We start from the raw sequence: 12,650 nt of genomic DNA, 5'->3' as shown, positions 1-12,650 counted from the left end.
AAAGTCAACTTCCTCTTAATGTGAGATATGAAGATTAAAAATGTGGAAAAAAAATAAGAGAGATCCCGTTTGGAATGTGAGATATGAAGAGAGAATCTTATTTTTGTGTGTGGCCAAACTCGTTATTATGTCACTTACAGCTAACAAATCTTGGTCACTGCATTAGTTTAAGGATCTTGTATCTTAGGAAGCGAAAGGGTCGGGCAAGAAGTGGCCAAACATAAATAGCTAACAGCAGCAATAGACCATCCTATAGACGAGGAAGGGCGTAGTAAGCAATGAAAAATCTGATCATTTCTTAGAACAGATTATAAATCATACTTATAACAACCCAAGTTCATTGCTAGCAGATATTGTCCGTTTTGGCCTGTTACATATCGTTATCAGCCTCACGGTTATTAAAAACGATCTGCTAAGGAGAAATTTCCACAGCCTTATGAGAAAAATGTTTTGTCCAGGATCTCATACCATCCTTCTCATTTTACCTCATTTAACTTAGCTTTTCTCATTTTACCTCATTTAACTTAGCTTTTCTAACCAAGGAAGGAAGGGGGAAAAAAAAAAAAATGAAGTAGTGTACTCATATATTAACATGGATATCTCCCTAATCTATTAACTGCAAAGAAATGAAAGGGTTAGCACAGAAAACGAATGAATGAAACGCCGGCGAAGTATGAACAGATATCCTTAACTTCTTAGCTCAAACAGGCTCCTCCCCTAACTTCTCGTCATTGGTGCTTCCATTTTCCTTGCTAAGCTTAGATTTAGGACAAGAGGCTTGTTGTTTAGATGTTTTGGTCTGTTGCTGTTGTCTCAAGTTAAGGTAGGTATAAGCAGACATACCCATTATAGCTGTGAATGCGCCATATAAACTAGTTTTGCCAGGATCAGCATTAAACAGGTAGTAATTCCCGAGAAGAATCACGCATGTTTTGAACTGACCGAGTACAACATGGCTGACGGCAGAGGTAGCCCTGTTGAATTCAGAAAAACTAGACATTAATAGAAGCAGGTCATATATGTATACCTCAAAGTACTGAAATTTGGGTGTGTTCAGCTATCCGTATATCCAATGCATCAGATTTTATCTGAACGTTTAAGTAGTTGGCCTCCAGATACAAGATGAAGAACAAAGAGCTAGAATCACATGAAGAATTGTAGCATTAATTAACCATTAGAGAAACATCGTTCCTTGCAGTAAATTCAACATAAGCTAAGTTTGGTATTTTGGCTCATAGTTGGGATGGAACTTCGGTCATCATAACTTACTACATCGAAAAACCCTTGAAAAATTATAGCTGAGAAGTAGCTACGTAGATTCTGGGAGGATCTCCAGAGGTTGTAACAGCTCAATCTCACCGCTAGCAAATATCTTCCTCTTTGGACTTTCTTTTCTGGCCTTCCCATCAAGGTTTTAAAACGCGTTGGCTATAGAGAGACTTTCAAACCCTTATAAAGAATATTTTGTTCCCCTCTCCAATCGATGTGGGATCTCATAATCCACCCCCGTTGGGTGCCCAACGTCCTCGCTGGTACACCGTTGGGTGACGGGCTCTGATACAGTTTGTAACAACTCAAGCCTATTGCTAACAAAAGGGGGGCCAACGTCCTCGCTGGTACACCGCTGGGTACTGGCTCTGATACAGTTTATAACAGCTCAAGCCCATTGCTAGCAGAATTATCCTTTTTGAGCTTCCCCTCAAAGTTTTAAAATGTGTCTGCTAGGAAAAAGTTTTCACCCTCTTATAAAGAATGCTTCGTTCCCCTCCAACCAATGTGGGATCTCACAAAGGGGTTCGTTTTCTTTGCGCATTTTGGCTGTTTATGCCATCTATATTTCATTTCATCAATGATAATTTATTTCTCGCTGAAAACAGCGTGGAGAATGGCCTAAAATAACACAGAACTGAGCTAACTTTTTACCTAAACATGACAGATGACGCACTAATTTAAGATACCGTGGAAGCTGTTAGTTTTATGCATGAAACAGTCACGAACCTTCTTATCATATGATAAATCCTAAATGATGTATGAAACGAAACAAGATTTTACTAGCCTTATGGTAGAGATGGGATGTGTTTGTTAAGAAACTTGGGGTAAGAGAAAGTGAAAGAAACGACTTCCTTTCAGTCGCCAAAGTAACAGAGTGATACACAAGTAAAAAACTAAAAACCATCAGATAGCGTTGAATTTCCATATCCAATGATTGACAAGCTTCTGATCATATTTGAAGTTCAATTGAATCCAGAAGGATAGGCTTCTTGAATTACACCTTGCCAGTTAGGTTGTTATTACACAACAAATTTGATTGAACATTTTGCCCCTTATCACAGACAGTGCATCTAATAGCATATATAAGACCGAACATGTTGCTTAACGAAAAGCTGAGAATATCAGCATGAGATTTCACATACCCGAGCGCTAAGGCACCAGACCACTGAAGCAAGAATCCTAGAATTGCTGACAGCAGAATAGCCAGTGTATTATAGTAGCTCCAATTGAAAGATAAAAATCCAGGCGGGTCTAAGAAAGGTATTAAAGAAATGAAACCGCATAATGTAATCGGTGTCGTCTTCCACATTAACCTATGACAAAATTTCAAGTTCAGATTCAATTCCTTGTTGGCATATAACATGAAAAAAGAAAAAAAAGTATCAGAAAAACGATAAAATGCAGGATGAGTATTTGACATACGCCATGGCTGTCCAATTCTCCTGCTGTTGCAGACTGGACCAAAGAATCTTATTAACTGCACTAGGAATAATCCATGCCAATGCGATACAAGCACCAAAGAGATCAAACTGCAGATCAGTTACCGTAGCCACAGCAATACCAATAGATACCACTACAAGGGCTAGGACCTTTGCCACAGAAAGAAGACAATACCAATAGATACCATTAGCCAATATGTTTAATGGTATCTCAATACATATTAAACTACCAGAATGACTACGCCATACAAATATTAGTATTTGAACGAGTGGACATTGAACCATCAGGATGTAAGTGTAACTCAACCAGAAGTTTAGTATCAATACAGTTTTGAGATGGCATTGAACGTTTTTCTTCTTTTGCTCAGAGAACAAAAAAGACAAGGACGCCATGCTCCAAGACCATAGATTCGAAAAGTTAGATACTAATCTTTGTTAAATTCCAATAAAAGGGATTTTCCACTTCAAATGTATGGCGGACCCAAATTTTACATTACTAGTTTATGGTACTGTAATAAGCAGGTCATAATAGCTTTAGAGGGAGTATATAAAACTTTTAGTACATATATGTGAAAGGAGTTTGGTTTACCTTGGAGTAAGAAACTTTCTTTCCATATAATATAAACTCTGCCAGTACAATTGATGGAGTTACAGCAATCTTTGCCATCTGATAAAACCCCACACTGGAGAATTGATTTTAGCATTCAGAACATCAGGAAACAATACATCAGGGAAAAGAGGATTGTCGATACTCAATTCTCACCTATTATACTTCAAGCTCACATTAGCAAGCCCTGTAGATAGGGACATAACTAAACCAAGTGTAAGTAGAGTCGATGGACGGGTAGTCTTGGATAGAGGAGATGCAGGAAGAACAGAGAAAAAGTTGAAAATAGCCATCAATATCCAGCTAATGAAATAGTGAATGAAACTGAGAAATATAGGAAACGTAAAGCCGACAGTCTTAAGCACCTGAGACACAGACGACGAAAACAGTCAGCGGTGTTACCAGCTGGAAGATGACAATCCAAGGAAGTTAAGGTAAAACATTGACATTAGATAGGCATTGGAATACCAACCAATTTATTCATGAAAATAATACTAACTGCAACAAAGAAATTGAACGTAAGAGCAACAGAAGGGCTGCAAGAACGTTGCTGCTGACGCTTGGCACCTTCCGGCGTGCGAAATTTGCTAAATAACGATCCTCGCAAATCCTCGAGAGATCTTCCTGATATTACAAATTTGATCAATAATGTAAGTTGGAAAGTAAAACAAGACGAAGATTTCATGATTGAAGAACCTTCATCAGGTATATGTCTGATTTCATCTTATACTACACAAATAATTGGCTTCTAAAATCAACTATTACTTCTCAAAACCAATTCCATCAAATACCACAACAATGTAAGATGTTTCACTCAGAGAGTATAAAAGTTTGATAGCCTTTGTGTTGGCACATGCAACTAGTTGAACACGATAATGGTGGAGATAAACAGATAATGAGAAGGATTTCACAGTGGCAACCAGTTTTAATACTTCCACTTAGTTACATATCACAAAACAGAGCAGTAGACCCTAACTTAGCGGCTTCTAAGTACTCAAAAACAAAATGGCTTAGAAAAATCGAGATCTGATTGACTACAAACGCATTAGCACAATGCCTATCAGAAAACCAAAGGTCGTACCGAAGCCCCTGGCCACTCTGATCAAAGGCACGACGCCCTTCATGACGAGAGAAAAAGAAACCGAGAGCGCCTATTTGAGAAATGGTTAATACTTTTATTTAGGTAAAACCTCTCAACTCGGGCTTTCTACATTAATTTCTCTATCTACAAGCAGTTAGATAACAATGGAGTCCAATGCGGAGCCGAAATTGAAAAGCCACAATCCGAAAAAGATGGGGAAATCCGAAAAACTACCAGAATTCAAACGAAATATTAGAGATAAATACGGAAAAAAAAATGGACAAGAAAGGAAGTACCCCTATTCGCTATCCTTGCGCTTGAGAATCTTGCGAACATCCTTACTGAATAAGAGTTTGAACATCACGAAAACAGCCAGTACCCGCTGCTAGTCAATGAGGCATGAAGTGGGAAGATGGGATTTGGCTAAGCTTTAAGAAGAGGGGTGATCGGGAAAGAGATGAAGAGCAGTGGCTTTGAAATGGAGCTGGAAATGACCCAAAAGCAGAAAATGGGGAAAGGGAGTAAGCCAGTGAAGTGAACGAATGAGTGAAAGCGAGAGAGAAAGAGGAAGAGATGGAGATGAAGAAGGAGAGACGCGTGGGGAAAGAGAAGGTCGTTAATGGCGGAAAATGGAAGCAGTTGTCTAAGCGAGAGGGAGGCGGAGAAATTCACGCGCCTCCCCTTTCACAATCGGCGGACAGTTCTTCAGAGCCTCACTCCCTTCCAAGTTGGATTTTCCCTCCAAAAATATATATATATATAGTTCTCCGATAGAATTTCACCTCTTATTGCTTTACAATCCAGTACTAACATAATCACGGATCTTTGTACATCTTTTGAATTTGGCTAACAACCATCGTAATAAGTCAAAGCGAACAATATCTAGTAGTGGTGGACTTCCGCTATTATATGTTCCGTCCATGACTTCCTCTTTGTCAATGATGTTGACATGAGTTGCTCGTGTGTTGACTTCTTATGCTTGTTGACATAGGTCATCAACGATAAAATCACCAGCCATGGGTGGATTATGTTCGTCTTTCAAATTATCACATTCTTTAATATCTATTTGATTCTTAATTTTAATTTCGAAAAATATAGATTTTGTAATTTGAAAAATAAAAATTGGAAAATACAACTTTTTACAGTGTAAATACGGTATCCAAAATAATTTTAGAAAATAATTATTTTATGAAATAGGACTTTTTAAGATATGCCATTAAAATTTAAATTTCAACAGAATTCCCCGAAATCGCGATTAAAGAAGCCCCAACCCAATTCCCCACCCAAAATCGCAACAAATCAAAAACAACTCCAAATTCCATAGCGAGGATCTTTGAATCCACTCCGGCCGAGAAAATGCCTCCCAGATCCGAATCCTACACCCAGATCTCTTCCGCCGCCGCTTCGGCAGATTCTCCGATCTCCTCCATCGACCCCATCTTCCATATCCTCCGCATTCTCCCGTTTTCCTTCCTCCGTCCGCCGCGCCTCCGCCTCAAGCTCCCGACCTTGACACTCCCCTCTCCGATGACCGTCTACGCCCTCGTCCTCCTCACGTACTTCATGGTCGTCTCCGGCTTCGTCTACGATGTCATCGTCGAGCCTCCCGGCATCGGATCTATTCAGGACCCGGCAACCGGATCCATCCGACCTGTGGTTTTTCTTCCCGGTCGCGTCAATGGTCAGTACATCATTGAGGGACTCTCGTCTGGTTTCATGTTCATACTGGGTGGAATGGGAATTGTGCTCATGGACCTTGCTCTTGATCGGAATCGCGCTAAGAGCGTCAAGGTTTGGTATGCGTCTGCTGGGATTTCTTCTGTTGTTATTGCCTATGTTATGAGTATGCTTTTCGTTCGTATTAAGATCCCTGCATACCTTCGTTGATATACAGTAGAGAAATTTAGGATCTACTTCGAATTACTCGAAATTCCCTTTTGTCTCGTGGAACGGAGGAACTTTTTTGCAGCCTTTGATCTTATTCAATGCTAAGCCAAGATGAAATCTTGTTCTTTAGGCTCTCTCCAGCTTCCCCAGCTTGTTTTAACTTATGATTTCACTGGAATTATACTTATCTGTGTGCTTTTCTATTTGATAATGTATTATTCCGAAGAACTTTTTGCAGGATATGAAGAACCAAACTGGGTCTAATAATGGCTTAAAAGCTTTGTTTTTCTTACTTGGTTGATGCATTGTTCATGTTGTTTCTACTTGGATCATACTAGCTTGATCTTGTTGATCAGGTAGTTGACTACTAGCATGATCTCTATCCAATTCTTTCCAGCAATATACATAAATCTCTAGTGACTGATATGCTGTATAAGTGATATCTCAACCATATAATGAACTCTTCATTGATTTGAAGTAATAGGTTATGTTATTAGAACATGTTGACCATGAGAGAAGATTATGTTGGCAATGTAAGTTACATATGCTCCATGATCAAAGCCCCTTTCACAGGGCCCTTTTTGAAACCGGATTTGGCAAGGTGATCCTTTCATCTCCTTGGACCTCTTTCTGTACCACTCTTACAGCCAAATGTTTTAGTGAAGAGTATTTTGACTTGCATTATTTGTGGGAATGCTAGCATTTTGATTACCCTAGCCTAGAGTGGTATGTGTTAGACGAACACGACTCTCCACAATGGTATGATATTGTCCACTTTGAGCGTAAGCTCTCATGGCTTTGCTTTGGGCTTCCCCAAAAGGCCTCAGACCAATGGAGAGTGTATTCTTAGATTATAAACCCACGACCATTCCCTAAATTAACCGATGTGGGACTTTCATCATCCAACACCTCCCCTCGAACAAAGCACGCCTCCCCTTAATCGAGGCTCGACTTCTTTGGAGTCTTAGTCATTTTTGACTGCCTTCGTACCTTCGAGGAGGCTTGACTCCTTTTGGAGTCCTTTGTTCGACATTTAAGGATTTGCCAATCTATTGACACGGCTAAGTTTAGGGCATGGCTCTGATACCATGTTAGACGAACACGACTCTCCACAATGGTATGATATTGTCCACTTTGAGCATAAGCTCTCATGGCTTTGCTTTGGGCTTCCCAAAAGGCCTCATGCCAATGAAGAGTGTATTCTTAGATTATAAACCCATGACCATTCCCTAAATTAACCGATGTGGGACTTTCATCATCCAACACCTCCCCTCGAACAAAGCACGCCTCCCCTTAATCGAGGCTTGACTCCTTTGGAGTCTTAGTCATTTTTGACTGCCTTCGTACCTTCAAGGAGGCTTGACTCCTTTGGAGTCTTAGTCATTTTTGACTGCCTTCGTACCTTCAAGGAGGCTTGACTCCTTTTTGGAGTCCTTTGTTCGACATTTGAGGATTTGCCAATCTATTGGCACGGCTAAGTTTAGGGCATGGCTCTGATACCATGTTAGACGAACACGACTCTCCACAATGGTATGATATTGTCCACTTTGAGCGTAAGCTCTCATGGCTTTGCTTTGGGCTTCCCCAAAAGGCCTCAGACCAATGGAGAGTGTATTCTTAGATTATAAACCCACGACCATTCCCTAAATTAACCGATGTGGGACTTTCATCATCCAACAGTATGTAACCGTTCAAATCCATTCTTAGCCGATATTGTTCTATTTGAACCTTTCCTTTTAGGCTTTCCTTAACGTTTTATAACGCATCTGTTAGAAGGGTCCAAACCTATCGCTTGTAGATATTGTTTCTTTGAACTTTCTCTTTCGGGGTTCTCCTCAGTTTTAAAATCCCTTTGTTAGGGAGAGGTCCTAACAGACGTGGGATTGACCGAAAATATAATAACTAAAAAAACACCTCCGCATTTTAAAACTCTGGGGTAACCCCGAAAGAGAAAGTTCAAAGAAACAATATAATAACTATAAAAAAAGTTATTTATTTATTTATATAAAAATTTGATAGCATTCTATGCTTTAATTTATTTTATTCGGAATAAATTCATTTAATTAATTAATTGCTCTTAGTTTACAAATTTATTATAATAAATCAATAATAATTTTTTAAAAATATAATGAATTTTTTTATTAAATAAATGAATTACTTAAATACTAATAATTATTTTAATTATTTAAAATTAAATAAGGCAATAAAATCTACGCAAAATATGTAACACAAAGTATGTATTCTATTGAGACTTTTTTTTTTTTTTTTTTTTTTTTTTTTTTTTTTTTTTTTTTTTTTTTTTTTTTTTTTTTTTTTTTTTTTTTTTTTTTTTGTTTCGTCATTCTTTTCAACGGCATCGTAAATAAAATCTACGAAATACCAACCGATAACTGTAGAATACAACTAGCCGGAGGGAAGCTTGGGGGCTGCTGCAATGGCGGCGTTAACGAAGCATATCCATACTCACTTCTTCCAACCTCTTTTCGCTTCCTTCAATTTTCAGTCGCGCAGTCATCGTTCTCCCACACGAATCTCGCCGACTTTATCCTTTCGTAACTCTGATTCTCACTTTATTGAAGCTCTGAAACTCGTTGATGAATTCGACCCCGAAATTCCCTTGGAGAAGGCCGTCACTCCACCCAGCTCCTGGTACACCGATCCTTCATTTTTCGCTCTCGAGCTCGATCGTGTCTTCCACAGAGGATGGCAGGCCGTAGGTTCGCTTCCATCTCTAAATTGTTGATGCTCTTCTTCTTTTGCGATTCTATTTAACTGTAGCTTCATAGCGAGGAGATTAATTGCTTGATTTCAGTGCGATCTGTGATTATAATGGAGATTTTTTAACTATTTAGACATTCGAGCTCCTTAATTCTAAATCTCTCCCAGCCAAGTCATTTCGTTGATGTTAAGCTTTCAGAAACCATCTTTTAGTATTTCCTTCTCGTGATCTCAAGCTAGAAAGAGAGGAGCTGCCTTCAGAGCTTGACAAATGGAAGAACTAAATTAGGAGAAGAAGAAAAGAGAGGATCTCCATGGTTTGATGACTCCTTTCATGGGCGGTTAGGGGTGATTTTCGAGCTGACATATTTGCGACTGGTAAGAGTAACTCAACCAGAGTCTAAGTGTGACCAAGTAATAATCTAAGCCCACTACTAGTAGATATTGTCTACTTTGATCCGTTGCGTATCGTTGTTAGCCTCACGATTCTAAAACGTATCTGTTAGGGAGAGGTTTCCACACCCTTATAACGAATGTTTCATTCCCCTCTTCAACCAATGTGGGATCTCACAATCCACCCTCCTGGAGACCTTCCTTATAAAGGTGTGGAAATCTCTCCCTAACAGACGCGTTTTAAAACCGTGAAACTGACGATAATACGTAACGAGCTAAAGCAGACAATATCTGTTAGTGGTGTGCTTAGGCTATTACAAATGGTATTAGAGCCAGACACCAGATAGTGTGCCAACAAAGACGTTGGCCTCCAAGGGGATGGATTGTGAGATCCCACTTCTGTTGGAGAGGAGAACCTTACATCAGTTGGAGAGAAGAACAAAGCCTTCCTTATAAGGGTGTGAAAACCTCTCTCTAACAGATGCATTTTAAGACCGTGAAGGCCAAAGCGGACAATATGTACTAGTATATGCATTAACTGAGTTCTTGCTGCTTGACGGAGTAATTCTTTATGGGGCTTCTCCTGCACTCAAAGCAGGCTAATCCCATTGAAACTATGTACTCTTTGTTTTACACCTAATGCAATATGCTCCCTTTTTTCCTCTTTAGATTACAACTCTGACAATACTAATGCATGGATCATCAACTTCTTGTGCCCTTGGCTTCTCAGGATACGTTGAACAGTTAAAAGATCCCCATGACTTTTTCACAGGCAGGTGTGATTAATTGTCTGTTACCATTTATTACCAATAGTATAAAATCTAAAGAACAGTAATTTAACCAAATATGGAGTTGAATCAGTTGAAATTTCCAGTGCTTTGAGTATAACATATGGGATGCTAGAGATATGTGTTCTTCCCCACCATAGCTGGTCTGTAAAATTTGTTTGCGCTGTCTCCTTGTCCATGGCAGGTTGGGAAATGTAGAATACGTTGTCTGCAAAGATAATAACAAGAAGGTTCGTGCATTTCACAATGTCTGCCGCCATCATGCCTCACTTCTTGCATCTGGATGTGGGAAGAAGTCCTGCTTTGTGTGCCCATATCATGTGAGTTCACTTGCATATCTTCCTGGGATGTGAGATTCTATATATATATATATATATTGAACAGGGTTATTCCATAATTTATGCAGGGATGGACATATGGGTTGGATGGAGGGCTGCTTAAGGCGACTAGAATAAATGGAATACAGAACTTTGATGTAAATGTATGTAATTATAACCATTTTGATATGATATTTCTGAATGGCTTAATAGTTGGTTGATTTATTTAATGGAGATTAGGATTTTGGGCTCGTACCGTTACCCGTAGCGACATGGGGGCCGTTCGTTCTTCTCAATATGGATGAAAAATTATCATCTGAGCTGGTTGTTGATGAAGATAAAGTGGCATATGAATGGCTGGGAAGCTGTGCAGATTTGCTGAGTTTAAATGGAGTTGATGCTTCTTTAAGTTTTGTCTGTCGACGTGAATACACCATTGAATGTAATTGGAAGGTATAGTCCTTGCATCCGTCTACAAAAATGGTCATATATGATTGCGATCTATAATAGCTCAAGCCCACCACTAGCAGATATGGTTCTCTTTAGGCTTCTCCATTTAGGGAGGAGAACGAAACATTCTTTATAAAGGTGTGGAAACCTCTCCCTAACAAACGCATTTTAAAAACTAAGCCCAAATATCATAGTATCTGCTAGCGGTGGGCTTGGGCCATTACACCTTGGGGAAGAGAACGAAGTATTTTTTATAAGAGTGTGGAAACCTCTCCCCAACAAACGCATTTTAAATACTTTGAGGGGAAGCCTAAAGAGGATAATATTTGCTAGCGGTGGGCTTTGACCATTATACAATTCTTATGGGGTTTGGCTTTTTGTAGGTTTTTTGTGACAACTACTTAGACGGAGGGTATCACGTCCCGTATGCACACAAAGGGCTTGCATCAAATCTCAAGCTCGAGTCGTATTCTACAGAAGTACGTTGACTGTTCGTTTTAAATTTATTACCAAACTATTATGGCATTATGCTTTCATACAATTTGCTGTTTTAGTGTCTGTTTACTTCAGTATATAACTCGTGATGTAGATATTTGAAGCTGTTAGTATTCAAAGTTGTAAGGGTGGGGGAGAATCAAAAGGCGATGATTATGGTCGACTTGGACCAGAAGCACTATATGCTTTTGTATACCCAAACTTCATGATAAATAGGTACTTCTTGGATACATCAACATATCTGGCTCTTTGGCTATTTATGTTTCGAGACGTTTTTTTGCTGATGTTCGTCTCGTCGTTTTCCGGGTTATATAACAGATATGGACCTTGGATGGACACTAATCTAGTACTCCCACTCGGACCTCAAAAATGTCTAGTGGTTTTCGATTATTTTCTCGAAACCCCTTTTAAGGTACTTTCGAGTCTTTTAAACTAATGAATATGCTACAAGTTCTCACTCGTGTTCTTGATTTATTAAAAAGACTGCTCGGTTAACACGAAAACTCAGCAAAAACTGAGCTTGTGTTATCGAAGTTTTTCAGTTCATTCGAGTTTATACGTTTTCTCTTGATTTCATGTTCAGAATGACGAATCATTTATACAACAAAGTTTAGAAGACAGTGAAAGTGTGCAGGTATTACAAACAAATCCACCCCTTTCCTTTAATTCAGTTGTTCTTTCTCTCTTACACATTGGTCCAAATAATTTTCAGATTGAAGACATTATTCTGTGTGAAGGTGTTCAAAAGGGTCTCGAGTCGCCTGCTTACAAGTTCGGTCGATATGCTCCTTCGGTCGAGAATGCAATGCACCATTTCCATCGTCTTCTTCATCTTAACCTCACAAAATAATTGTCCTATAATTATTAATTTGTACTCATAAGTTATTGTATCTTTTCTCAACGTTTTCATTTTAACTCCTTACCATATGATTACCCGACATCGGGATGTTCTGACGGTAGTGTGAATAGAAAGTTATTCGATTTCAATTGTCTGACTCGGAACACACGTTGACTTATAATTGTTATAACTTCATTTAAATTTGTGGCTAATTTAGACAATTATACAATTAATACAGTTAATTATATGTCCAACTAAGTTTTTAAAATTTTAAAGGCATTTTAATATAAAATTAAAAGTTTTCAAAATCAAAATGAAAATTACTTTATTCAATTTTATTGATTTATTTTTAAAAAATAAAAAAA

General features: G+C 38.7%; 2 protein-coding genes and 1 pseudogene across 4 annotated transcripts; 2 read left to right on the top strand and 1 right to left on the bottom strand.

Moving 5' to 3' along the window:
* Positions 1-353: 353 nt before the first annotated feature.
* Positions 354-5,132, bottom strand: LOC111484919 (nucleotide-sugar uncharacterized transporter 1-like). Its single transcript, XM_023131566.1, has 7 exons — positions 4,696-5,132; positions 3,791-3,942; positions 3,475-3,683; positions 3,301-3,394; positions 2,695-2,861; positions 2,415-2,585; positions 354-974 (listed from the first exon to the last, which is right to left on the bottom strand). The coding sequence occupies exons 1-7, from the start codon at positions 4,733-4,735 to the stop codon at positions 701-703; spliced, it is 1,107 nt and encodes a 368-aa protein (XP_022987334.1). The 5' UTR covers positions 4,736-5,132; the 3' UTR covers positions 354-700.
* A 508-nt stretch (positions 5,133-5,640) lies between these two features.
* LOC111484924 lies at positions 5,641-6,526 on the top strand (annotated as a pseudogene).
* A 2,103-nt stretch (positions 6,527-8,629) lies between these two features.
* Positions 8,630-12,480, top strand: LOC111484916 (choline monooxygenase, chloroplastic). Of its 3 annotated transcripts, none has more exons than XM_023131562.1 (10): positions 8,632-9,003; positions 10,128-10,173; positions 10,370-10,505; positions 10,592-10,666; positions 10,743-10,955; positions 11,336-11,431; positions 11,542-11,663; positions 11,766-11,859; positions 12,031-12,081; positions 12,160-12,480. In XM_023131562.1, the coding sequence occupies exons 1-10, from the start codon at positions 8,721-8,723 to the stop codon at positions 12,295-12,297; spliced, it is 1,254 nt and encodes a 417-aa protein (XP_022987330.1). In that variant the 5' UTR covers positions 8,632-8,720; the 3' UTR covers positions 12,298-12,480. The 3 variants fall into 3 exon arrangements, with proteins under 3 accessions (XP_022987329.1, XP_022987330.1, XP_022987331.1); XM_023131563.1 differs by having other exon boundaries at positions 8,942-9,003; positions 10,067-10,173; XM_023131561.1 differs by having other exon boundaries at positions 8,630-9,003; positions 11,542-11,859.
* Positions 12,481-12,650: the final 170 nt, after the last annotated feature.

This window comes from Cucurbita maxima, unplaced genomic scaffold (genome assembly GCF_002738345.1).
Source record: "Cucurbita maxima cultivar Rimu unplaced genomic scaffold, Cmax_1.0 Cma_Scf00010, whole genome shotgun sequence".
NCBI classification, from domain to species: domain Eukaryota; kingdom Viridiplantae; phylum Streptophyta; class Magnoliopsida; order Cucurbitales; family Cucurbitaceae; genus Cucurbita; species Cucurbita maxima.
The sequence above is the reverse complement of the archived record's forward strand: the minus strand, read 5'-3'. Positions and strand labels throughout refer to the sequence as shown.